The following is a 27809-nucleotide window of genomic DNA, read 5'->3' as shown; positions in this document are numbered from 1 at the left end:
AGAAGAAAAACTCACAAAATGACACCATATGCTTCTGTAAAGTTTAAAAGCAGAAGGCAACATGATTGCGACAGGGATTTCCTGAAGAAATCTATAAAAGTTATAACATAGGGGATAATATCCCTCTGCTCTCCGCCCCTACCCTCTGAAATTAAGCCCAGCAAGCTGACGGAGACTATAGGGTGGCACTAGCCCATTACAAATGCGTATGTGTGAATTATTAACCATTTATACTGTTTCCATTCTATCCTTTTCAATCATCACTTCAACAGGTGGCATGCTTTAAGCATTGTTCCCATGTCTTCCATCTGAAGGAAACAGGCCCTGGAACAATATGAAGCAACACTTGCACAGTCTGTGTGTTTTGTTTTGTTCTTTTTCTTTCCTTCTCCAAGTTGTTTCCTTCAGCTGAATGGGGAGTAACTACTCCAGCTCTTTGGGAAGTGGCACCTGTGCAGCAAAAATAAGAAATGTAAATGTGGGGTAGTGGGGGAGGGGGAAGATATATCCTCATCACAATCTTCTTCCAAATGAAACAAAATGGTAACTGGGTTCAATTCCCCATCCATGGTATAAACAAAATAACTCTTCAATATATACCAGACACATTGTGACAATTCAATCCACTACAAGCAATAGATCAGGCATCCCCAACCTTTGGCCCTCCAGATGTTTTGGACTACAATTCCCATCATCCCTGACCACTGGTCCTGTTAGCTAGGGATCATGGGAGTTGTAGGCCAAAACATCTGGAGGGCCGCAGGTTGGGGATGCCTGCAATAGATGATGTTCTCTTTACAACCAAACCCTAAATGCATACTTTAGGCAATCCATCCATTTCAACAGAACTTACTTTCCACGTAAATTTATTACCAGGCTCAGCATAAGTTGTTGTCCACCAAAAGTACATAGAGAAGGGGGGTTTAATTTTAGAAATCTCCCAGGTTTATAATTGTGCTTTTATTAAAGATTTGTGTTACTATTTTTTTGCAATATGCTTGGTAAAAAGGCATTCTACTGAGCTGCAGGTGTGACAAACAGCTGAACTGACAAGCTTAGGCCATCCAGGTGAGGGATGGGTTGAGTATGCTGACTGTTGATTGTTCTCTAACGAGCATTGCAAGGTGCTTGTGGCTGGAAGACACTAAGTGCCAGGTGTGTGTCTCATCTGTTTATGCACACACACAACATCAGCCTGTTCCTTCCCTTCACTGAGGTGCACAGTATCTGGAATTTCTTCTATAAGGTAATTGCAGGCTGTCCTGACTTACGGTGTTATATGTTTCTAAACCCATTTCCACTGATTTTCCATTGTGGGAATATATGGATTGTGGGAAGTAGAAGTGCTGGAATAGAAGGTGTGAACTGACCACCACCCCTTTCACCAGCAATAAAAGCCCCTCATTTAACTGTCCTCAAATTGACAAAATGGACATGTCAAGGAATGTTCTCCTATGTTGTTTTATGTGACTGAAGCGTTCTAGAAGTTTTACAGTTTGGAAGGCTACAAAATGCTCTAGCCCTGTCCAGGCTGTTTGTCTATAACAGCTATTTAGTTCAAGTTAAAACTAAGAATGCTACAACAGATTGAAAACAGAAAGCATTAAAACTGGCTCTGATTTTAGAATGCCATGTTTCTAGACAGGAAGCTAGCCCAGATGTCTTAACGTAATGAAGGGAACCGCCAGGAGGTGTAATGTATATTGCGTGACTTTCAAGCTTGGAAAATTACTTCTGAACTACCGAGGAAGACATAATTAAACGTAACTGCTATGGGTGACCTCAGTGATTAACAGGTGCAGGACACGGGACCTGATCCAAGTGAAAACATCCAAGGCATGCAAAACACCCTAAGGATAGAGATCTAATGTGGGTGAGCTTTTCCAGCTGTGTAATTGAGAGGGGGGATTTGTTGGAAAATGCACCCTGCATCTCCACATCTTGCAATGCTCTTGGTGGCTGACACTGGAGACGCCCCACCCGGGGTCAGAAGGATTTCAGACAAATGCTCCTCCTCAAGCAACATGACTAGAGAAGGAAAAATAAGAAGTACTGAATGGTAAATCTGGGCACTTTTTAGCCACTTCACTGTGTGTGAACACATATACATCACTCGCATATATTGGTGCCACAGTATGGAGAATGTAAGATTTCATGCAGAGACCCACTGAATACACTTTATCATTAATATGATGTGATTGCACTTTTGGGAACAGAATCAGAATAAACAAACTGTAGCAGAAGGGCCAGTGGTTGCCACTATTGGGCACCTTCATGTAGGAGATCACTTTCAGACCCTCTCTAGGACTTGCGCCTCCTCATTATTGCTTTCTGTTCACATGTTCCATTAGTAATGTCAGCAGTGATGGAAGCAAGGTGAAGGAGAAGGAACCCAGCTCCCCTTGAGGGCCAACTCAAGGAGGAGGCTCACAAAGACATTTCATCCCAGCCCCCCGAGGGGGTGGGACCCCAAAGTCAGCACTGGGTAGTTTCCAATACAGTGGTACCTCGGGTTACATACGCTTCAGGTTACAGATGCTTCAGGTTACAGACTCCGCTAACCCAGAAATAGTACTTCAGGTTAAGAACTTTGCTTCAGGATGAGAACAGAAATCGTGCTCTGGCGGCATGGCGACAGCAGGAGGCCCCATTAGCTTCCCATTAGAAGTGGTGCTTCAGGTTAAGAACAGTTTCAGGTTAAGAACGGACCTCCAGAATGAATTAAGTACGTAATCAGAAGTACCACTGTACAGACTTAAATGCTGCAATTATAATGGATCTAAAAATGCTGATAACAACAGCATTGAAAGGCGCATGGAGTGTTAATGCCACCCACCTGACAGCTGCAAAGTATGGCTGCACTCAGAGTAATATGGCCATATTAGCAACACCACCCCCACCCCCACTGACATCTGCATGTTGAGCCTGAGAATATGTTGGAAGCCGCCCAGAGTGGCTGGGGCGACCCAGTCAGATGGGCGGCATATAAATAATAAGTTGTTGTTGCCATTTGTAGTCTGATTGGCAGCCTCTCTCTTTTAGCTGAAATTGCCAGAGACTGAACCCAGCGCAAAACATGGGTTCCTCCATCATGCAAGGGATCCTTCCAAAATTACTTTCGATAGCTACTATTAAAATTCTCTCTCTTCTGAAAACAGCAAATGTTTTCAGAAACATGCATCTTAGTTTGGATTTTTTTTTTTAAAATGTGGGTTTTTAAAACAATACAAAATACAAAGATTCCATCATTGGTATTTACATAATATTAATGTGAGTGCACAAATGAAGTTTGCATGCTTTGGATCCTAAGTCAGGAATAGAAGAGAGGTCTGCCCAGTTGCAGGCCATTCCCCCTTTCCCCTTCCCTCCAGCCTTCATGAGATATCTGCGGCGGAAATAAGGGGACAGAAAACTTTCCTTCCACAGCCATCACCAGTAGTGGTGTGGGAGGTCACCTCAATGGGGAGACACCACAGGGATTTCCCCTCTGGTGTTTCTCCTTCTGGGGAGAAACCTCCTTCTCCTTGCTTATTAGGGTGCAAGGAGGACTGCACCCCCGTAAGAGTGGCTGATGGATGGTGAAAAGACTGTGAGTGAGAGGCAGTACGTAAAGTGAAGATCTCTCAGAGTGAGAGACCGGATAAGAAAAGGGAAGTGAACCACTGAAAGGCGGGAAGATTTGTAATTTTCTCTGGTGAATGGGGAATTAAGAGTTATGTTTGTTCAGAGAGGTATTTGCATTTTTTTACACATTTTCTGAAGGTTTGGATATCCTCAGGGCTGGTGCTATTATTAGGCTGCCTAGGGTACAGACCTCAGAGGGGCACAGTACTGACCTTTCAGGGACAGTTTTACACAGATTAATTTTGTTACATCTTATAAATTTCTGATAGTATTTTACTTCTATATTTTGAAGAATTTCATCATTTTTGAGGTAATTCATACATTAGAATTTTCTAAAAAGTGTATATGAAATAGACTGCAGAGTTGATTGGAGGTTATGTTACATAAAAAGTGAAAATGCACTTCATTTTAAATCATAAGTCACATCTTAAACTTGGCAACTTTATCAACTGAACATGCCCAAGCATCAGATACACTTCAGCTGAAGGAATAGGTGACAAAATTTGTAAAGGAAAAGGCACCCAAAGTAATATTTTGATGTGCCTGAAACAGAGACTTTTCAGAGGCTTTAATTTTAATATCACAGGTTTGTTCAAAATTATTTGTGTGCTAAAACATTTTCTTTTGTACTTGAGAAAGACAATAAAAGATTGTTGTATTACTTATTCCTTCAATTTACAAATTTAGCAGTTTCAAGTTTTGTGTATTTCATTTTTTCTACAAGACATCTGGGGTGTATGTGAGCAAGTACTTAGTCTTGCTTAGGGTGCAAAATAGTGTGACACCGGCACTGGATATCCTGCTGCTGATTTCCCCCTCCCTTATTTTTTTAGGAGGCTGATGTTATTAGATGTGCATTATGTTTATAGTTGTGTCTGAGATAAGCAGGTTATATGAGCCACTGGATTGTACAGGGTTTATAAGAGTGTGTATAATTTGGCACTGTGATTATATCATATTTATTACTATGTATTGCTTATTATTCTGAACTGTACAGTATCTACATAACCGTTCTAATGTTTTGTATTGTCTGGCTATTATGGGATATATTGACATACGTTGTTTATTATGTTCTATGTTGTAAACTGCCCTGTGGTTTATTTTGCTTTTTGTTTTCGTTTTGCAAAATGTGGTACAGTATATAAATGTTAAAAGTAAAAAATAATAAATAACTGCAAATGTTTGCTATATATACAAATAGCTATATACACAAATTGCCAGTATTCCCAGTTTAAATTAGGATAAGAGTATGAGATAGGGGGACTATGATGCTATGGTTCCATATGCAGATCATTCCCTGCCTGCAATCTGCATATGGAAAATGTCCCCATTAAAGTGAATCAAAAGTTTTCCTCCAAGGCAAATTGTGGCTCTACAGTGAAGGTAAAGGATTTGTTCTACCCTCTCCCTTGGTAGGGTGATGATCTGGATCAAGGGTGTTGGGTTGGGATACACTGACACTTTGTCTAAATTGAAAACCCTTGCATTTAAAGCAGGCACCCCCAAACTCAGCCCTCCAGATGTTTTGGGACTACAACTCCCATCATCCCTGACCACCGGTCCTGTTAGCTAGGGATGATGGGAGTTGTAGTCCCAAAACATCTGGAGGGCCGAGTTTGGGGGTGCCTGATTTAAAGGCGCAGAAACATAGCTTTTGCAATGTACAATTTCACCCTTAGGATCCAGGCCATTGTCTCCACAACACACGGCCGTTGTCATCCCCAAATGACTCGATTTTGAATGAAAGATCTTAAGATGGGCTAACTGATACTGCAGTATTTTCCTACTTCCTTTTTTTAACCCCATTGCACTCACCGGTTTCAGATAAGCTACGTTGCTCTGGCGAATATCATTAAGTAGCTGATCTCTAGGAGTGACTTCCACCAGAGGAGGTGGCCGTCTTCTTGGAATAGGCTTGAGTGTCTTGATCACATCTTTGAGGTTGGTTTTTTCAGCAGGCTCCACATATTCTTTTATGGTGGGTTTCCGCTGGGTTCTCTTGAGTTTCACTATTTTGAAGTCGCCGCTGCTGACCTTTTCAGGTTCTGGTTTTCTTGCAGGTTCGTTTTTCCTGCCCGCAGATGGAGCTTTGGGGACTGGTGGCATTGGAGGTTGCATCAAAGGAGGCATCACTGAAGCAGGCACCGGTCCCCCTAGCAATTCCCACATGCCAGGAGGCAACCCGAGTCCGTTCTCTAACATGGCTATTAGCTCTTTCTGCTGTTTCCGTTGCTGCTGCTTTTGCTCCTCTATCCTTTTCTGCCTCTGTTTATCGAGGTTTCTGCTGAGCAGATTGGTGACCACCATTCTGGGACCTGGAAGTTCAAAGTGGTACCCTATCTTGAGCAGCGTAGGGTTGGCTTTCAGTAACCTGGCAATTTCCGTTTCTGCTTGATGGCCCAACATGCTTCTCTGGTTGTGAAAGCGAAGCTCAGTCAGCTTCTCATTGTACTGCAGACACCTCATAATTGCAACAATTCCTTTACCCGAGATGAAATTTGAATCAATATTCAGTGTAGTGATGCTCCTGTTTTCACGCAGCATGTTGGCCAAGGCAAAAGCCACATTATCATCTGCCCCCACATTGGCTAAACTGAATGTTTTGATGTGCTTATTCTTTTTCATAGCATTGACAAAGTCCACCAGCATTTCCTTGGGGATGTTCTCAATGTTGTTCAAGTTGAGTTCTGTCATGCTTGGGTCATTCTTCTTGACCTTTCTCAGGCTCTCATCTAAATTGGTTTGATTTCCTGAAGGCCTGGCACTTAACTTAATAAAATTAGTATCTACAGCTAATTTTTTGGGAATATTTAATTTTGATGCTTTCTTTTCATTATTGTCTTGTTTTTCATCTGATCCCTCTGTTTCATGTTCATTTCTGCTGTCCTCTTCACCATATAGTTTCTTTGTTCCCAGTTCTTCTTTATCTTTCTCTTCATCCTCCTCCTCTTCGTCCTCCTCCTCCTCCTGTTCTTCCTCTCCTTCCTCCTCCTCCTCCTCCTCCTCCTCTTCCTCCTCCTCCTCCTCGTCTTCTTCTTCCTCTTCCTCCTCTTCACCTTCCTCTTCCTCTTCTTCGTTCTCTTTATAGTCTCTTACGTCTCCATTTGTTTTCCCTGCATTATTTTTCACCATCTGCTTCTCATTACTAATATCTACAGAATTTTCTTCGGACTTCTCCACAGTGTGTCTCTGCAGAAAACAGAATGCTAAGAGCTGAAATAATTTAAAATGGTTTTGCCTTGTCTACTAAATAAAACCAACAAAGTTGATGTGACATTTGAATTTGTTTCCCCACTGTGCAGATGAGTTACTTTAAAAGGAAATACACAGTTCTAAATTCCAGTATGTACGATGCTGGAATTTATTATTTACTTTTCACAGTCCAAATGCTCTGATGTCAATATTATTTGAGTTTGTCTGCTACATTGTTGTTGTTGTTGTTTAGTCGTTTAGTCGTGTCCGACTCTTCGTGACCCCCTGGATCAGAGCACGCCAGGCCCTCCCGTCTTCCACTGCCTCCCGCAGTTTGGTCAGTAATGTCTGCTACATTACTATTATACAATAACCTTTCATATGTCAAAATCTGGAAACTACTTCATTATTTTATAATGGGTTTCAAAATAATATACATTATTGGACTCATTCTGCAGTCAGGCTTGTTGTTCCATTTTTCCACAGATCCCTCTGGATGTCAAATGTATTGGTCTTCTGGCTAAAACATCCATTTCCCTCCACTGATTGCCCTGTTTTCCTATCCACAAAATAACTATTGTTTTAGAATTATTGTAATCATAGCATTTCTTTCTCCATCACCACATACAGGTGGGCATTAAACAAGCCCCACAGGACATTGTAAAAGAACATACATGTGGGGTTTTCAGTAGGATCTGAGTAGCGTTTCCACCCCCGTTCAGCCCAGACACTGAGGTCCAGTTCCGAGGGCCTTACGGCAGTTCCCTCATTGCAAGAAGTGAGGTTACAAGGAACCAGGCAGAGGGCCTTCTCGGTAGTGGCACCTGCCCTGTGAAATGCCCTCCCATCATATGTCAGGGAGAGAAGTAACTATGAAAGCTATAGAAGACATCTGAAGGCAGCCCTGTATAGGGAAGTTTTTAATGTTTAATTATGTTTTTGTATATGCTGGAAGCTGCTCAGAGTGGCTGAACCAACCCAGTCAGATGGGTGGGGTACAAATACTAAAATTTATATTGCTTTAAATTTAGCGTGTATTTAATATTCTATTGGGAGCCACCCAGAATGGCTGTGGAAACCCAGCCAGATGGGGGTATAAATAATAAATTATGATATTATAAATTAGTAGTAGTAGTAGTAGTAGTAGTAGTAGTAGTAGTAGTAGTGACTGGCAGGGCAGAATGAGGTAGGGAAGCACTGCTCACCTGGCTTTGCAATATGGAAGTGTGAGAGGGGCAGGGAGGTAGGGAGGTTGGTGTGGTGTGGGGGCAGCAGCAGCAGGAGGGCTGAATTGGGTCTGCAGCCATGCCCACACTGCACCACACTTCCTGCCGCCTCTCCCCTCTCTTTTTCAGTTACTGGCAGTGACCTCTGTATTAGGAAGCCAGGTAAGCAACCCACCCTGCTCATGTTCTGTTCTGCCATTGGCTACTTACTAGGGGGTTATTTTTACTATTTTTTAAATGTTGAGAGCAATCATAGTACACATTCTTTGGTCCGAAAGACAATAAAGCTGAGATATGCTCAATGTTTAGATTTCCACTCTATATTTTTTCTGGTAATTCTAAGATATCAGAATCCATATAATTTCCAACTCGGTGCCCCCTTTTCCCCTGGACCTGCTTAGCTTAGGTAGTTGTTAAAGATACTGGTAAAGGTAAAGGGACCCCTGACCATTAGGTCCAGTTGTGACCGACTCCGGGGTTGCGGTGCTCATCTTGCTTTATTGGCGGAGGGAGCCGGGGTACAGCTTCTGGGTCATTTGGCCAGCATGACTAAGCCGCTTCTGGCAAACCAGAGCAGCGCACGGAAACACCATTTTCCTTCCCACTGGAGCGGTACCTATTTATCTACTTGTACTTTGATGTGCTTTCGAACTGCTAGGTTGGCAGGAGCAGGGACCGAGCAATGGGAGCTTACCCCGTCGCAGGGATTCGAACTGCTGACCTTCTGATCGGCAAGTCCTAGGTTCTGTGGTTTAACCCACAGCGGTAGTTTAGTTTAATTTCCAGCCATCCTAAAGTAATTTACAATGCCTGCTAGAGTAAATTTGCCTGGCACCAGAAAGATGACAAAGTCAGCACCAAGCAAGCTTGGCTGGGGAGAGCACTCAACAATTGGGGCCATACCACAGGAAAGGCCTGTCTCTCATTGTCATCCTCCAAGCATCTCTCTTGTGGGCCTCACACTATATACCAGATTATACTAAAATCTTTTTTAGTATAAATCTTTTTAATTAGCATGCTCTGCTGTTATCACTTCCTCTGGCTTTTCCTGAATAATTTTAGAGCAATACTAAGCACAATACAGGACGCGGGTGGCACTGTGGTCTAAACCACAGAGCCTAGGGCTTGCCAATCAGAAGGTCGGTGGTTTGAATCCCTGCGACGGGGTGAGCTCCTGTTGCTCGGTCCCAGCTCCTGCCAACCTAGCAGTTCGAAAGCACGTCAAAGTGCAAGTAGATAAATAGGTACTGCTCTGGCGGAAAGGTAAACGGCTTTTCTGTGCGCTGCTCTGGTTTGCCAGAAGCGGCTTAGTCATGCCGGCCACATGACCCGGAAGCTGTATGCCGGCTCCCTCGGCCAATAAAGTGAGATGAGCGGCGCAACCCCAGAGTCGGTCACAACTGGACCTAATGGTCAGGGGGCCCTTTACCTTTAAGCACAATACAGTCTTTCTACTAGTCCTGGTGTAATTGCAGCAGTAACTGTAAGAGTCAGTCAGTAAAATATTTAAGCAATGTCTCAGTTTCAGCCAGGCAGGGTTATGGAACCCTAATTTCAATTCTCGCTCTTTTTCTTTGTTGTCTCATATCCTGTTAGATCTACTGTTTCTAATGGAGCAGGAGCAATAAAGTGTGAGAGAGGTCTCCTACCCCACGCCTCTGTCTGTGCCTTTTGTTCTATTTCTCTGTTCTCTGCTCTCCTCTGTTGACTAAGTCACTTCTCTCTCTTCCACTATTTTCCCTAAACCACTACATATTCATTTTGCCCAAACCTCCGCTGACAACTGACCATTTCTCACTGATATACGCTGCTCGCTTGTCAGTGCCTGGTATCTGACTTCATCTTCATTCTGTCCAGGTGAGACTCCTGAGCCCTTCTATGCAGGAATAGTCTTGTGAAAAGTCAGTACAAAACCTTCTCCTAAGGCAAGGCATTTCTAAATCTTGTAATGGAAAAGCGAAGCAAAATCAAGCATACAATTGTTCCTGGCTTATTACATGCCATCCTGAGGACATTCCCCTCAGTGTTTCCCAAGCAAGGAAACATGTTTCCTCAGCTCTAGGACTGAAATTCTGAGTTATTGTCAAAACATGATTCCCACTCCCTGCTCCTGCAATTCTTGCATTTGTATGGTTTCCTCCCCTCACTTTTATTGTTTCTTTTTTCCTAAACCGCTTTGAGGTTTTGGGGTTGGTTTTTTTGCAGTCAAGCAGTGTATAAATTTTACGAAATACGTAAAATAAAATAGTGGTGTTTTTGTTTTTTTGTTTTTTAAAAAAGCTTAAAAGCCCCATATCTTTGCCTCTTTAGTATCTGAGAAGAATATGAGCCTGCTACTCCGTTTCTGCTTCCCTCATAGCTTGAATTGCTTTTGCTTACACAGATAAATGTTTAAATTGCTGCTTTTAATTAGTGTGTTCTCTGTACTCCGATACAGTATTTCATTTTTGCATCTTTTGTTGTGAGCTGCGTTTAATTATAAGAGAAGCAGGACATAAATAGCTTTAATCCATCAATCAATTCTTCCAAGGCTGAGTATTATCTATTTGAACCATTCAAGAAGGAATCTCCCCTCTCCCATGGAAGTCAGGGAGCATCTCACAGCCAAAAGACCTCACCATTTCATCTCTAGGAGGGTGTGTGTATTCATCAGTTTCCAGTGCCAGTTTCCAGGGCTCTGTTCCTGCACATCATACCTGCATCACACCGAAGTAAGGAAAGCAAAGGCACAGCAGCATGTCTTGCTCTTCCTGTGTTAGAACTCCATTTTTATTCTCAGACTTCACACCTGATCATGTGAGCTTCTGCACTGATCCAGTAATTCATTGGGCTTAGGTCATATGACAATAATGAAAACTGATTCAAAAACCACATACCAGCTAAAATAGTTAGGAAGCACCTTCCTTTATACAAGCTCGCTTTCCCTTTAAGATCCCAGGCAGCGGCATAGTCCAAGGGCTGTCTCTGAGACAGGTACATTTGTCTAGGATGTGGAGAAAGACCTTTTGGGTGGAAGCTCTTTGCTTTGGAACTTCCTTCCCAAGAAGGTCCACTCTGTCTGCATTTATAAAAGCCTGCAAAATGCCCCCCCCCCCAAGCCTTGTAGCACAATTCAATTAACCTAATTATTATTTAGATGTTGCTATTCGGTGTGTTGTAGTTCCCACGTCACCACGAGAAGCATGCAGAATAGTTGCATTTCCTGTTTCTTACCTCCGATGGCAAGAGAGTGACAGGCACTCTTTCATCCTCATGCATCCGCCTTGAGGCCTTCTGCCAATACAGGTAGTCAACAAGAGATCTGTGGTCAAAGTTTCCCGTCGGTGGCTTTTCAGTCTGGTCTCTCTGTATCATTCCAACTGGCACTTCAGGGTCTGGAGCCATGACTTCCATTTCACATTGTAGCTCCTTCAGTTCTTCGGGGGAGAGGTTTGCTAGGATTTCATCTTCATCGATCTCTTCGGAACAGATTTCTTCTTGGTCAGAGTTTTGGCTGAACTCAGACATGTTCTTTGTTGATGTAAGGAAAAAAAAGACCCAGAAACACCTAAAGGAAATTTAAGAAAGACAATAACCAGAGCTGGTTATATCTTCTTCAATTTTATGAAACCCTCAATGCCCCTAAGTTTTGTGGGAAATTTTTTTTTTGCCCGAAATTGCAGTACAACTCAATCTTAGGAGATGCTTGTGTAAGAGTGAGCAAGGGCTGGAGCATATGGTCGGTCTATATTAAGCAGCGCTTGGCTGGGGGAGGAGAATTTATGGAAGTGCTGCCATGTTCTGTTTTCAGCAGCTTGTGTCAGCTGTGTAAGCCCCTTCTGACATTTCAGTACAGCTGTTGTGTAGCGCTGCAGCTTCTTCGTGGTAATTTGCTGGAGGATTCCCCCAAGGATATGAGATTTATTGGCTCATGATATATACAAAATATTTAAATATAGGGAAATGAATGCTACTCAGGGTGGCCTGCGCATGACCCTCTATACCTCATAGGTCCACTCCAAGCTTAGCTAATGCTCAGGCTTTGTGTTGGTCACCAATTATTTTCATCCTCGGCACGTATCAGTCTTCAGAAAATGATTGATTTACGATGGCCAGTTTAAATGGCACTGGCAAAGATTGCTGTATTTATTGTGCCTAGCACTAAGGAATGCCCTTCGGGCACGTGCTCTATGGAGTCACTGACATTTTGTTTTAACAAATCAAAGGAGCTGGACAACAGAAGCATCATCTGACAATAAGCAAAACAGCTGTTATTTTAAGACAAGCATTTCAGTGGAGAAAGAAAGGGGAGAAAGTGCTATTTGTAGAATCCCATGACCCGCAAATAAGACCTACCCTATAGCACAGTTCCTATTTGCTAATTATAAATATTTTGTATGATAGCACTTCAACAAATCATGGTTTTTGCCTCTGCAGCCATTGCTATTTCAAGAAAATGTATGGCACCTTGTCCAGCATCACCATGAAGGCAGGGGCTTTTTCTAACTTAGGTAAACCTTGCGCCAGGTGTGAACACCTCTGAGGTGCCTCCTTAAGCAGAGCCTTAGCCCAGAACAAGGACACCTGCAGCAATAAAGATGCAGTAGCAGATGTCCTATGGGACACAGGTGGCGCTGTGGATTAAACCACAGAGCCTAGGACTTGCCAATCAGAAGGTCGGCAGTTCGAATTCCCGTGACAGGGTGAGCTCCCGTTGCTCAGTCCCTGCTCCTGCCAACCTAGCACTTCAAAAACACATCAAAGTGCAAGTAGATAAATAGGTACCACTCCGGGGGGAAGGCAAACGGCATTTCCGTGCACTGCTCTGGTTTGCCAGAATTGGCTTAGTCATGCTGGCCACATGACCCGGAAGCTATACACCGGCTCCCTAGGCCAATAAAGTGAGATGAGCGCCGCAACCCCAGAGTCGGCCACGACTGGACCTAATGCTCAGGGGTCCCTTTATCTTTACATTTAGCAGATGTCCTAATGCCTAGGGCCATGGCTTCATGAAGCCTTTGGAGAACCATCTCCATTCTTTGATCCTCAGCATTATTGGGGAGATCATCATCACCCTTGGCTGCATTAATCCCAGAGGCAAATTAAGAAACTGGGGATTCCACTAAGGGGCCTTCAGCTTGTCCATAAAGCAATTGGGCAAAGTGTGAAATCTCTGAGGGGCAAGACCAAGAAACCCTCTGGTATTGCCCATTCAGCTGAGAGGGAAGGGAACCACATTGGGCTTGATGTCTGGAGCAGCCGTCACTGTGGAGACTTCCCTCCTAGTTATCATCCTGCCCAGAAACAGTCTTAGGGAGAGAAATCTCCAAAGTCCAGCATGCCTTCTTACTTAACAGGGAGAAATCCTTCTGGGAGCACAGGCAGGAGCAGAGGCAAGGCTTGGTTGGCTCCTCCTCAATTACAGGCAGGGGAGGGGAAGCAAATTCATTCACGCAAGTTGCTGCCACCTCCACCAGGGCCAAAACTACCAGATTAACCATAACTTTTGCCGCCTGAGCCAGAGAATTCTGCTCCTTGCCCCACTTAGGTACCAAATCTTTTGATTTCAAGTGTTGGCAACTCTTGCTCTAAGCATTGCAGTAGTGAGTACTATGATTATTTTGGTTGTGCCAATATAAACAGGCCAAACTAATTAAGTGGATGTAATTAACATTATAAAAATAAAAAGAGCAGCAATGAGGGCCCTAAACAGAACCAGGATCATCAGGGACAGGGAGGTTGTATAATCCTCACCCTCCCCTGCTGCCCCTGTTGAACCCTACCCCCAAGCTGCTATTTGTATCCTAATGCAGCCTCCATTGGCACCAGTGATGCTGCGTGTAGGCTGTTAATGAAAAGGAAGGTGTCACATGACACTTACTCTTCCCAGCCAATCAAGACTTGAACAAAAGAGTGAAGGTGTGCCCACTGCAGACCATGTAAGACTTTAGCTTCAAGTCTTGCTATTAGACTGAAAACTAAGCTCTAGCAGGATCTTTTAAAAGATAATTCTGCTGGAATCAGAGTCTCATTGAGGCTTGCTTTACAAACCAATAATTTCCCGTGTTATATAAATACAGAACGAAACAAACTGACACAGAAAACTATAACTACACAGCTACAAGCAAGGTGGGCAATATTTGCTAGTTTCATAATTGTAGTATTAAGGAAATAACATTGCATGGGAATGTGCATATCAGAGTCCTAATCATGGCTGGTGGGTGTTTTTTGTTTGTTTGTTTCCCAAGTAAAGCTGCTTTTGGAGGGGTAATTCAGAATTGTGGAGAGCAGCATGCAGCCTTTCTCCAGCCACCACTTCTGCACTCCAAATTGCCACATCAGCTGCTTTTCCCTACAGGGTTCCAAACATGTGACTTCACAAATTCCTGTTTAGAGTAGAGGCATGTCAGGCAGAGAAAAGGTTAAGCATCTCTTTCTCCCTCACCTCTTCTTCTCATTGCTCCCCATCTTTTCCTGGGTGAAGGGTTTCCTGCTGGGTTTCAGCTCCAAGAGCTTGCACAGAAAATGCAGTTAATTCCCCCGAGTTATTTACAACAATTCCCCCCAAAATGTATTGTATGCGTGCACCTTTGTACTGCTGCGACGCAGTTTTCTTCCTAGTCGGTGCTAAAGACCTTGACCTTTAGGCTGAATCAAAGGCTGCTTCAGTGACATAGATCTGAACTAAAAAAGATGGGCAGGTTTTCCTTCTGGGAGAACCAAGCAACTAAGCTGGTCCAGATGGTTGCTAGGGCAGTTCCTGTTTGTTGTGGGGAGAAGAATGTAAAACTGGAATGTGGACAAGAGGTCAGACGTTACACGTCCAATGACAACTATCGGTACCCTTCAGATATGCAAATAAAATACAGAAGAGGAAAAGTGGTTGGTTGCGCTCATGGGTAGTCGCTGAAGTACAGAAGGTTTTGCTTATTGCAGGTAACTATTACAATTTGCTATTTGTTGGAATTAACTCTGCCAGTACGGAGTACACATATTGACAGAGACAGTTATAACCCAGCGATAGTTTAGCAGATATGGGCAAGGTTGGTCCTAACAGTAGGCAGCTGGTTTTGGGTGTCATGAAAGAGCAGCACATTGTAATGTATATAATTAATATTTGTTGTATTTTTACTTCCAGGGAGTGGAATTTGTGGGATTTTCTGCTTCAGGTGCCAAAATAACTTGGCCAGCCTTGGGTACTTGGGGAAAGGCAGGTGTTATTTGCTGCTCAGCCACAAGACAAGGAAATGTATTGGAGTGGCCACTTATGGATTGGCAAAAAAGAGGAAATAAACCACCCAAGAAGTGGATGAAAGAGTAATTTATTAAAAGGTGCATATGCTTATTTGGAAATAATTACTTAATTTAAATAGAAATAAAATCTCATCACAATGGGGAAGATTATGACCAGGTGATTTGTGTGTGCTTGATCAGTCTGATGTCCAGGTGTGCTGCCCCTTTCCTCTTCAATTCTGTGATTGTGTAAATGGGTAGACTGTCAAAAGCTGGTGTTTAATTGTGGGTGTATTCTGCAGGGTATTATTGACGCAATAATAGTGCATTAGTGGTAGTTTTATTCTGGTTCTTTGTTCTGTGATGCCTCCCCAATGCTTCCACATTATTGCTGTCCAAAAGGTCTATAGGGCAACAAAAGCAGGACAAAAAAATTAACCAGAATGTTGTGGTAGAAAAAAATTACAGGATTTCAACAGGTAGTTATGGGTTCTGCACTGACTGGAAATAAAGCAGTGTGACCACACCCAAGCTTCCACAGGTGCAAACAGTATTGAAAGGAAGAATGTGTGCAACCACCCTAATAGTATGAGTACAAATGATAATGATTACACACTAAAAGGGAGGTCTGGAGGCAAAGGGGCTATCAATATTTCTGGCACTATACAAAATTACATAAGCTTGGTGTTCGTTTGTTTTTTAAAAAACACACACAAATAAACGATCAAACGGTATATAGTTGACTAAGAGCCCCAGTACCTCTTTATTTAGAAACTTATCACTGTGGATTGATGAAAGAGGTTGGGACTAGAAGTGGACTTAACACACTTTTCACTGCAAAGGATTTAAGGGGTCAGTTTGTGTTTTGCTTAGGAAAGTTTGTTCTTACTTGGGCGATCTAAGAACTACTTTAAATAGCATCACCATTAGTTAAGTGAAAGAGATGGCTCGCTTCTTTTTTATTTTTAAAAAGGAATAGGTTCTGTTTATTGCCAACAATTCATTGCTGGTTAATATTTGTTCCCAATCACTGTGCTCTTTGAAAACCAGGTTTGAAAACCAATTACCAAAAGCTAGGTTTGCCCACCCCATTCAGGAGCCTGCAACTCAACAAATAGGATGAATGCACTAGATTTATTGTATGTCTATTACATAGCTATCAACTTTTCCCTTTTCTTGTGAGGAATCCTATTGGGAATAAGGGAATTTCCCTTAAAAAAAGGGAAACGTTGACAGCTATGGTCTATTATAAACATGCATTATAGGTATACACTATGCCAGGAATAGTTAATACAGTGCCCTCAATATGCTGTTGGACTAAATTTCCTTAATCTATTTGCCATGCTGATTGGGGCTGATGGGAACTGAGAGGCATTGTTGACTACCCCTACAGTTTGTTGTTGTTAGTAAAAAGCAAAGATAAGCAGACATGGGAGAAGTTAAAACAAGCTAACTACGTAAGTAGAGGATGTATGGCCTTCTGTCATGGATGATCTGAGATTCCTGCATTGCAGGGGGTTTGACTAGATGACCCATGGGGTCCCTTTCAACTCCACAATTCAATTATTCTGTAACTAATCTATTGCTACTTTTTCCAGTATCCCATGAAGGCTATATGTTAGGGCATAATCCAAGCAAAACTGTACAAGACTAGGGACCACAGACTTCAATGGAAGAATTCAGCATGTACTTGCTTTCTCTCATTACAAACCAGTTTCTATTTGGATGTGCTGAATTTAGAGCGGATTTTTCTTTTGCAAATTAGACCAATTATTGGGTTGTGCCATTGTTTGCCACTTGACCTTGCTGTCTACCCCCACTTTTCTACATAAGTCACCCACCTGCTCTACAGTGGTACCTCGGGTTACATACGCTTCAGGTTACATACGCTTCAGGTTACAGACTCCGCTAACCCAGAAATAGTGCTTCAGGTTAAGAACTTTGCTTCAGGATGAGAACAGAAATCGTGCTCCAGCGTCGTGGCAGCAGCAGGAGGCCCCATTAGCTAAAGTGGTGCTTCAGGTTAAGAACAGTTTCAGGTTAAGAACGGACCTCTGGAACGAATTAAGTACTTAACCCGAGGTACCACTGTACTTTTCTAAGGTGTTTTGAGAGTGAAAGAAAAGGGTGAAGTGAGATTTAAAAATACTGTTTGGAAATACTTGATCCGAATCAACTAAATTAACATATTTGTCTTCCGCTCTGGATTAGCTGTTTCGTATAATCTGCTGTTGCTTGATTACACCAGAGGTTTTCAACCTTTTTGAGTCCACGGCTCCCTTGACCAACTACATTCTTTCTGCCGCACCCTTGTGGCGCTCAGGAGCCCAGTTATGTCAGCCCTTGCCTGCAGAGCTGGCAGCCTCTCACCTTTTTCCGAACACCCTCCCTTGTGGAGTGGTCCCTCAGCCTCCTCTCCTCTCCCATCTCCTTGGGAATCCTCTGGGCAGCCACTGCTGCCACCCCTGGTCTCTGAGCTGCCGCCCCCTGCCCCAAAGAGAGGTGCCTTCTCTGACTGCCCCACAGGGGCCTGGGAAGCACTCCCTGGCCAGCCCCAGAGGCATCATTTGCCTGGGGAGCTTGTAGCCAGGACTGCTGCAGTAAACAGCCATGCAAGCCTTTGGGAGGCAGAGATGTGAGAGGCATCAGAGGAGGGAGGGAAGGAAAAAGGGACAGAGGCCAGTATTGCCCGCGGCACCCCGACCATCATTCAAGGCACCCCAGGGTGCCATGGCACACTGGTTGGAAACCACTGGATTACATTTATAATTTGTTTCATCCCATCCCAAGAGCTCATTTTCTATAAAGGTATAATTATTATTCTACCTATTCCTAGCCATCAAAGGCTAGATTTCAGTCATGTAACATGTAACAAGTATATTCCAGTGTGCCCACCTTTCTATGGTGCCTAGAAAGGGCCTCAATAAATAACCCATCAAAAATTCACAATGGATGTTCTTACTGTTAGGTTTCTGTGTGCAGTGGCTCAGTGAACATGCACCCTTAAATATCCCCACATTTCATTGGCTACCTGTTGTGTATTGAGTCAAAGGATTTTATATCTGTATTATTATTGTCTGTATTTGCATTAGGGTAAAGTAACTGCCTTTTGGTTCCAGAGGGTACAGCTACTATTGGTTCATTTAAGCTGCTGTATTTGGATCCTCTGTCTTATTGGTTTCTTCCAAAAGGCAGGACTGTGATTGCCTGATATTGTTCCTTCCAAAATGTATCCCTTCTAGCTAGTTCCCTGTCCCTATAAATGTAGCTCTTCCCTCCTCAGGCCCCAGTCTTGTTTGCTTTAATAAAGAAGTGTTACTAGAGAACTGTCTCCAGCATATGATGTCAAGAGAGCAGAAATCACAAACCCCACGCTACAACACTACCAGGATTGGACACCCCCCCCCCATTCTAAACAGAGGGGAGGTGCAAAAAGCTGCTCACTGTGAGCAAAGGGTGTCTGGTCTAGGTGTAGTTTAATGCTGGTGGGGAGTGATGCACAGATTTCTCTTTTTCTGCTTTTTAAGATGTACTGCCAGCCATTTTAGGTTATGCCACACACTCATAGCAGCCATTTTGTGACTGGCACCCGTGGGTCTTTCAAAATTCCAAATGTGCCCGTTGGCTGCAAAAAGTTAGCAAGCCCTGTGAGTCTAGGCACATTCTGAAACTGGTAAGTCCCAACCCTGATGAGCAGAAATAGGCCCTAAATAAAGGGGCTATTTATTTGATATAGTCAAAATGTGACTAATTGCTCAACCTAGAATTTTGCTTTTTGGTGCTTATGCCCAGGACATATCATTATTATACAGTGGTACCTCTGGTTACGAACTTAATTTGTTCCGGAGGTCCGTTCTTAACCTGAAACTGTTCTTAACCTGAGGTACCACTTTAGCTAATGGGGCCTCCCGCTGCTGCCACGCCGCCGCACGATTTCTGTTCTTCTGAGGTAAAGTTCTTAACCCAAGGTACTACTTCCGGGCTAGCAGTCTGTCACTCGAAGTGTTTGTAACACAAGGTACCACTGTATTTTATGCCTGTGTAAGCACAACATCAGCCTCTCTTGTCCTGTTCTAAACACCAGGATAGTCATCCATAACGCAGTCCATAAATGGCTTCCTGATGTTATCGAATAAATCAACTGTGGTCTCTCGCTGGCATCTTATTCTCTCAAACCATGCCATTTGGGTCACTGAAGCGATCCATTCACCACTTGCAAATCTCCTGCTGATTTCTTGTCTGTAAATAAAGTACTTAGCTGCCCTCTTATATTTCCCTGATCTGCAACCGTTCCATCTTGAGGCCACGAGCTTGTGTGATCTGCTAAGTTAAGGTCAAGCCTCTTGTTAGGGCCTCTGCAGAGGAATTATCGAGGGAACACGAGATATTGTTGGCACATAAGGAACAGCAATTTTGATTTGCCATTTCCACGTATTCTGACTTATCTCTGGTGGAACTATAATCATGGAAGAGCTGCCTTCTAAGATGAGGCCTAAACTTGTGTTCTCTGGTAGCAAGCTATGTTCTGGAAACTGCCCTGAGACCTCTGGATATACGGTGGTATATTATTATTATTAATAATAATAACCGTCGTTCGGTCCCAGCTCCTGCCCACCTAGCACTTCGAAAGCACTCTTAAGTGCAAGTAGATAAATAGGGACCGCTTTATAGCGGGAAGGTAAACGGCGTTTCCGTGTGCTGCGCTGGTGCTGGCTCGCCAGCTGCAGCTTCATCACGCTGGCCACGTGACCCGGAAGTGTCTGCGGACGGCGCCAGCTCACGGCCTCTAGAGCGAGATGAGCACGCAACCCTAGAGTCGGACACGACTGGCCCGTATGGGCAGGGGCACCTTTACCTTTACCTTTATTATTATTATTAATAATGTGTGTGTGGCTTTGGTTTTTCATAGTATAGCTTGTTTAATATTTCAGGTAAGACTATGAATTATGAGTGGGACAATCATGCAGCTGTCACTAGAATTACCAACCTAATTTTAAATGTATTTTGCACTCTTACAGAATGGTGCTGTGTGATACAAAGTATAATCATACATATATTAATTCACTTAGCCAACTCTATCTTCCTATTTTACTTTCCATTATTTCCCAACATGATCCTCTAACACCAGGCAGAGGATGCTTCTAAACATTCATCATGATTAGACATTGACTATTCAATGAGCAGTCATTCTGATCTGTTTGCAGGGAGGTTAGCCAATGTTGCGTCAAAACAAGTGCTATTCACCACTATCTCTTGGCATTCCTCATTGCAAAAAGTCCAGCCTTTTGCTGAAGTGTGTTTGTCGCACAGGAGCTGCAAATGAGCTTTAATTTTGCAATATGAGTTTGCTGGTATGTGATTGAATTCTGCCCACCCCAAAGTGACCTGAGCCATTCAGTTTTCATCCCTAACCTGTACCAAACATGAAGATACAGTGAGAAACAGTGTCAAGTTTCAGTAAATGAAATTTAATTCCTCTGTAAGTGTGTAAATGGCTGTATATGTTAGAACCCTCGTTTTATTTAACATAAAGAGTTGTGAATCTTTTTTTGGTTCTTCCAGCCATCCTGAATCTACCTCGTCCATCCTGTGCAATCTAATCCAAAAAAAAAACCTTGAATAATTTTAAAAAGAACATTTGGCTAATCTTTTTGAGAGATTTGTCTCTAAGGATGGATGAAACGTCAGGTTTTTGTTTGTTTGTTTTCTTTCATTTTTCCAGTCTTACATTTGGTTCTCCACTTTTTCCACATGAGTGTGAGATTACTATTTTTTTTAGTTCTCATGAAAATTCATCAGATTTTAGTATCAATTTCTTCTTTAATATACACATATTTGTAGGCAGTTTTCCTAATATAAACATTTTTCCAAAGCAATTTGCCCTAATATAACACATTTTTGTATGTTATTTTCACAAATGTATGCATACTATGTATCTATGTGCACACTTTACCCCAGTTCCTGCATTTTTCTTTACATTATTTGGATGGAGAACAGCATTGCAAAATTCAAAGATGTGCAAATTTAGGGTGGCTGTGATCACACAAACCAACCTGGATCCTGTGCTTGTCATGTGATGCCCTTCTTTGTCCCCCACTCCTTGAGAGATTCAGTGGGGGGCAACAAGAGAAGGGGCGTTTTCCGTGATTCATGACTGTGGAATGCTCTCCCCAGAGAGGCTTGCCTGGCGCCTTCATTACAGGTCTTTAGGTGCCAGGCAAATGCGTTCCTCTTTAAAAAGGTAAAGGGACCCCGACCATTAGGTCCAGTCGTGGCCGACTCTGGGGTTGCGGCGCTCATCTCGCTTTACTGGCTGAGGGAGCCGGCGTACAGCTTCCGGGTCATGTTGCCAGCATGACTAAGCCGCTTCTGGCGAACCAGAGCAGCGCACAGAAACTCCGTTTACCTTCCCACTGGAGCGGTACCTATTTATCTACAGTGGTATCTCAGGTTACATACGCTTCAGGTTACATACTCCGCTAACCCAGAAATAGTGCTTCAGGTTAAGAATTTTGCTTCAGGTTGAGAACAGAAATTGTGCTCTGGCAGTGCGGCAGCAGCAGGAGGCCCCATTAGCTAAAGTGGTGCTTCAGGTTAAGAACAGTTTCAGGTTAAGTACGTACCTCCGGAACGAATTAAGTACTTAACCCGAGGTACCATTGTACTTGCACTTTGATGTGCTTTTGAACTGCTAGGTGGGCAGGAGCAGGGACCGGGCAACGGGAGCTCACCCCATCGTGGGGATTCGAACCGCCGACCTTCTGATCGGCAAGTCCAAGGCTCTGTGGTTTAACAGCGCCACCCGCATCCCTTCCTCTTTACCTAGGCCTTTATCTATTAAATATGGCCTGTTACCTGTTCACATAAGCCTCAAGAGCCACCCTGAAAGGGGGTTCAGATGAGCTTAGAATTCAGGCAGATTCCTATCAGAGTACGCAACCCTTGGGATACCTGAGTTCCAACCAAGATAGAACTTTGAAATCTAGCACTTAGAATTAAAAATGAAGCTGTTTGAGCATTAGTCCATGGTTAGGCAAACTAAGGCCCAATCACCTTCAAAATCTGGCCCGTGGACAGTCGGGGAATCAGCGTGTTTTTACATGAGTAGAATGTGTGCTTTTATTTAAAATGCATATCTGGGTTATTTCTGGGGCATAGGAATTCGTTCATTTTTTCCCCTTCAAAATACAGTCCAGCCCCCCCCCCCAAGGTCTGAGGGACAGTGGACTGGTCCCCTGCTGAAAAAGTTTGCTGACCCCTGCACTAGTCTAACAGCAGCATTCTGTTAGTCTTCAAAGGCAGCCTCACACACAACATATTGCAGTAGTCTAATCTGCAGATTATCAGAATATGGAGAATAGTTTCCGAGATATCGCTGTCTAGGAGCCATATCTGGCATACCAGCCGTAGCTGGTGGGAGGCACTTCGTGACACCCATGTCACTCAAACATCCAAAGACAGGACCACATTTCATGGTAATCTCAGCAGATACACACAGGCCAGAGTTGTCCAATGTGAGCATATCTCATTTGCTACTGTCCAGCATCAACGATTAAGATATTAAATATTATTCATGGGTTAGGCGAAGGTAAAAAGACCATCCAGTGACTGTCTACATCAGCAAATTCTTGAGTTGCTGAATATACTTGATCTGAATGTATAATTCTTGAACGTCTCCCAGTTTACCTGAAGCTAAGATTAATTGAACAGATTTGTTTTGAAAAACTTGACAAGCTCAAGCATTTATGCTTTAGCAAACCTGACTGAAATTCTGGGAAGCATCATTACGGATAAATGTCTCTTAAAGATGTCTCATAATTTCAGCATAAACTGTCATGCTAACAATTTTTCACTTGCTAGAAAAGGCACATCGATTTTTAGAACTGGCAAGTTACATAGGCATAGAGAAAATGGTTTATTTTATGGAACTGTATATAATGTGTGATTGTCTAACATTCAAAGAGTGTTTTATGTAGAATGCATTACTGCATAATGTGAAGAATTTATGGAAACAATAGTTGTCAATTTCCCCCAAGAAAACGGGCCATGTTAAGTTTGTTCATATCATTTTATGTTTTTTTATTCCTTTGTCAGAGAGGCATCAGGCAATACATAGACTCATAGAATTGTAGATCTGGAAGGGACCCCAAGGGTCATCTAGTCCAACCCGTTGCAATGCAGAAATCTCAACTAAAGCATACATGACAGTATATTTCTCCTTTGTTCCCTTCAGCAGTTTTGTCATATAAAATGTGACTTTTATCAACATAGTGCTTTACTATTGAGGAAACAAAAACATAAAATAAATTCATGTAAATACGTTAAATACTTATTGTATTCAAACATGCATCTTTTGATTTTTTAGCCCATAACTGTCAGACATATGCATGTACACACAGACACAAGTACAACATATTTTCAGGTTTTTCTCCGTAAACATGAGGTCTAGAAAATTAATCATAAAAACAGGGGAGATGGTGTGGGGAAGGATTGTCAAGCTACACTTTCACCATATAAAAACCTTAACACTTTAGCAAAATCAAAAGTGTGAATCCTGGGGGTATATAGGCTGTGATCCTCATCACTGGATATATTCAGAAGTAGGTGCCATTGAAATGAATGGAATTTATTTCTACGTCAGTATACATAGGATTGTAGTAAGGTAAAGCTAAAGGGACCCCTGACCATTAGGTCCAGTCGTGGCCGACTCTGGGATTGCGGCGCTCATCTCGCTTTGTTGGCTGAGGGAGCCGGCATACAGCTTCCGGGTCATGTGGCCAGCATGACTAAGCCGCTTCTGGCGAACCAGAGCAGCGCACGGAAACGCCATTTATCTTCCCGCTGCAGTGGTACCTATTTATCTGCTTGCACTTTGACATGCTTTCGAACTGCTAGGTTGGCAGGAGCAGGGACCGAGCAACGGGAGCTCACCCCGTCGCAGGGATTGTAGTACTGTCACCTATAAAAGGCATAACTTTCAGTACATCACATAAATCCGAGCCATTAAGGGCTGACTTTCAGAAGAGACAGTAAGGCATAGGAAACACCAAAGCAAAGCAGGTATTTATGGTTTCTAATGTAAGCACTTACCTACAGCATGGGCAGGTATAGAGATCCCAGGTGAGTGGGCCACAATAGCCTTTTGCTCAACACCTGTGCTGCATCTTTTTCCAACTCTTCAGCCTTCAGTTCTACCTCCAAACGAAGCCGTGTCAGATGAAAGAGCAGCAGCAACCAACATGCTCACCTCCTCATGTGTCACCATTTCAATCCTAGGTAGTGGGGTCATCAAAACATGCCTGAAGTGCCTCAAATGTTGAATGGGTTCTATTTTTAAGATAACTGATGGGACAAGTGCTGACTCCAAATACTTCAGAGCAAATTCTGCCCCACTAGTCTTTCGTTTAATTTTTTTGCTGATAACCCCCTCCTTCAGAACCCGCCTCTCCGTGGTGCCAGAACTTTAACCGGAGCCAACTGGAGAGAATGTACCCATGAAACTTAAACCTTGCCTCGTTTGTAAACTACTTTGTAACTAAGCATGGCGGGGCAAAGAAGAAGAACACAGTATTAAGCCCCTCGATAGCCTGTAATGTAATATCGGGAGTCTGAAGGGTCAGATGATAGCTCTGTGATAACAACATCGGCTTGGGTTACAAGTAGTCATAGAGATGCTTTGAAAGGCTCCCAGAGACCCGTCCCAGTACACAATGAATGCCTACAGGCTATGTCCTGCCTTAAGATCTTGTACCAAAACCCTGTCCACACTACATAAAACTAGCACAGCATTGTAGTTAAGAGGTCTGGTCTTAAACCAGGGAAATCCCGCTTCAAATTCCCAAGAAGCCACAAAGTTCATGGTGACCTTGTGCCAATGCCAGTCAACTCTCTCCCAACCTAGCTTCCCGCAGCAGGTTGCTGTTGAGGAAAAACTGAGGAGGGGGATATCATGTATCCCACCCTGAATTCCTGAGGGAATGGTGGGCTAGAAATGTAAGAAAGAAAGCCATTTTTAGAATTAAAACAGGCTCATAATATATGGATATTTTATTTTTCTCTGGGGCTGATTTCTCTCTCTCTCTCTCTCCAAATTAGTCTTTAAAGCAGAATCTGTTATTTTCTCATACTGTCACATCACATAGCTGACCACTATTAGAGACAGAGTTTTTCCCCCTTAACTAAATGGCTATATGGTCTCCTCCAGTCAGTAAATTCTTACGTCCTTCTCTTCTAACTCTTGGCTAGCACAGGACTCAATGCCAGATGCCCCTCGGGAAACTTGCAAGAAGAACATGATGGTCAATCCTTGTCCTTTGTCAACAGCAACTGTCACTGGAGGTATACTGGCACTGAACACAAAGGTTCCCATCTTTGCACTTACAGCAATTCACTGTTGATAGATTTATCATTCATGAATTTGTCCAACCTTTTTTTAAAAAAGCCATCTAAGCTAGCTTCTAACCCCATATCTCAGGGGTTCTCAAACTTTCTTCCCTCAGGGTCCACTTGACTGGCTGGAATTTCTGAGGCGCACCAGTCACAAAATGGTGGTGGACGGAGGCAGAGTTTGGCATAGTCAGTGGACAATTATTGGCATAACTATATACTGATATTGAATCCATCTTTGAAAATTTCCAAATTCTTTGTCAGTGTTTTCCTTATAGCAAGCAGGCCCATGTTCAGTTTCCCTCAAGCTAAGTACAGACATTTGCTCTGGAAGTATTGTGACTCCGCCTCCCTGTTTTAAGCAGTTTGTTTTCTATTCCCAGTTTGTTTGTTTACGTATTAACATTCTTATCTCACTTTTCACAATTTCCTTCGACACTTTCTCTGGCCCTTTCCCCTCAAAGGAGATAAACCTTTCTTTGTTAGACATTTATTTTTCTTCAGCCAGTGCCTATATCCAGTTTCGGTGAATGGCCAGGTTTTAGTGTTGAGACAGAGGAGAAGGGAGATGAGTAAATTCTCTATGTTTAGTACACTGAAGTTATGACAAGGGCATGGGGTTCCCAAACAAGTGTTTCCCTCATGAGGGAATATGGGGGTTCCAGCCAAGCATTTTCTCCATGAAGGAAACATGGAGGGTTTTTTTTGGGGGGGGGTTGAAATAGTTTTTATTAATTTTCCATTAATAACATTCTAATTGGTATCAAATCAAATCTTATCACAACACATCATAATACAAACACTAAAGCCAATTATACATTCCAAATTTTAAAAATTACTGGGACTTCCCATGTTCTGGCTGCCAGAAGAATGTTTCTTTCACTTGTCCTGCATCTCTCTTGTTTTTTCCAATTTCATAATTCCAATCTAAACCTTTATCTTATCTTCCCAGTCACCAGTATCTAATATCTAGCATTTGCTTGTAATTTTAAGGGTGAGGGAAGGAACATGTGCAGGTAAAACAAGTTCTTAATGACAACTACCATAAAATTGCCCAAATGTAGCCGTGTGTGTGTGTGTGTGTGTGTGTGTGTGTCTGTCTGTCTGTCTGACTTTAGACTCTTCCTTAAGGCCAACAGACGGGTTTGTACGAATTTCCATGTGAGGACAAGCCAGATGATTCCCAACCTGCTCTTGAGTTTAGGATATATAAAAGTCAGAGAAAGTATTCAAGGCAAAAACATATATTATTTTAGCAGAAACAGGTACAGTGGTACTTCGTGTTAAGTACTTAATTCGTTCCGGAGGTCCATTCCTAACCTGAAACTGTTTTTAACCTGAAGCACCACTTTAGCTAATGGGGTCTCCTGCTGCCGCTGCACCACCGGAGCAAGATTTCTGTTCTTATCCTGAAGCAAAGTTCTTAACCTGAAGCACTATTTCTGGGTTAGCGGAGTCTGTAACCTGAAGTGTATGTAACCCGAGGTACCACTGTATATAAACTAGAGCAGGTGTGGGGAACCTTTGACCCACCAGATGTTGCTGAAGTACAACTTCCATCTGCCCCCAGAAGCATAGCCAGTGACCACTTTGCTTCTCCTGATAGTAAGCATCTCATGGCCCCTGTCTTCTTGTACCAAGCAAAGCACTGTAAATCACATCATCTAGTCCGTTTGTATCTGCTCTTTTTCCTCTTTCCCTTTACGTTGCTGAATTACCAACAAAGCCATGGGCCACGGTGTCCAAAAATACTGTATAATGGTGTATAATTGTGGGAAAAGTGCATGCACTATTACTGGGAGACCAGCATGTTAATAGCTGCAGGTGGGACCATCTGTCTTCCAGAGGCAGCTTGGGAAGAAAAAAACTCAATAGTTGTTTGTGTACATGATAAGATGACTGGCTGTTGATGGAGGTGCTAGGCCTCAATTGTGTTTTATAGTAAGACAGGTGGTTCTTTTAGTACGTAACAGTGCCTGTTCTTACTGGAAGCCTGAGGACACCTTTGACTTACGTGTCATTATTCATATTTCCATTCTCTTCTTGGGTCATAAGTGACATTTTGCTCTTAGGAACACTAAGGTCTGCTCTCTTCATGCCTTCAACCTCCAGTCATGCTAGTGTTTGTACATATTGAACCCTATTCATCTTTAATTTCTCGGACTATGA

General features: G+C 42.9%; 1 protein-coding gene and 2 long non-coding RNA genes across 4 annotated transcripts in view; 1 reads left to right on the top strand and 2 right to left on the bottom strand.

Moving 5' to 3' along the window:
• The window catches only part of LOC309337523, a 29124-nt gene extending 2441 nt beyond the window's left edge, over nt 1–26683 (bottom strand). Inside the window, exon 1 of the long non-coding RNA XR_014154388.1 lies at nt 26480–26683. This is a non-coding gene — a long non-coding RNA (uncharacterized lncRNA). The remainder of the gene's footprint in view (nt 1–26479) is intronic.
• The window catches only part of LOC309337465, a 251399-nt gene extending 224497 nt beyond the window's left edge, over nt 1–26902 (top strand). The window contains exons 2-3 of the long non-coding RNA XR_014154328.1: nt 26667–26734; nt 26780–26902. This is a non-coding gene — a long non-coding RNA (uncharacterized lncRNA). The remainder of the gene's footprint in view (nt 1–26666; nt 26735–26779) is intronic.
• LMOD3 (leiomodin 3) lies at nt 30–24721 on the bottom strand. Of its 2 annotated transcripts, none has more exons than XM_081853109.1 (4): nt 24345–24721; nt 11256–11589; nt 5440–6813; nt 30–450 (listed from the first exon to the last, which is right to left on the bottom strand). In XM_081853109.1, the coding sequence occupies exons 2-4, from the start codon at nt 11547–11549 to the stop codon at nt 424–426; spliced, it is 1695 nt and encodes a 564-aa protein (XP_081709235.1). In that variant the 5' UTR covers nt 11550–11589; nt 24345–24721; the 3' UTR covers nt 30–423. The 2 variants fall into 2 exon arrangements, with proteins under 2 accessions (XP_081709235.1, XP_081709234.1); XM_081853108.1 differs by having other exon boundaries at nt 24349–24721.
• Nucleotides 26903–27809: the final 907 nt, after the last annotated feature.

Source organism: Podarcis erhardii (assembly GCF_964252035.2).
Source record: "Podarcis erhardii genome assembly, chromosome: 2".
NCBI classification, from domain to species: domain Eukaryota; kingdom Metazoa; phylum Chordata; class Lepidosauria; order Squamata; family Lacertidae; genus Podarcis; species Podarcis erhardii.
Note: the sequence above shows the minus strand (reverse complement) of the source record. Positions and strands in the feature narration are given on the sequence as shown.

Excerpts from the sequence above, each read along its gene's own strand:
- LMOD3 (XM_081853108.1), bottom strand. Across the intron at positions 6,814-11,255 it reads TCACTCTCTTGCCATCGGAG|AGACACACTGTGGAGAAGTC; the intron begins GTAAGAAACAGG and ends TGTTTTCTGCAG. Across the intron at positions 451-5,439 it reads ACGTAGCTTATCTGAAACCG|GTGCCACTTCCCAAAGAGCT; the intron begins GTGAGTGCAATG and ends TTTGCTGCACAG.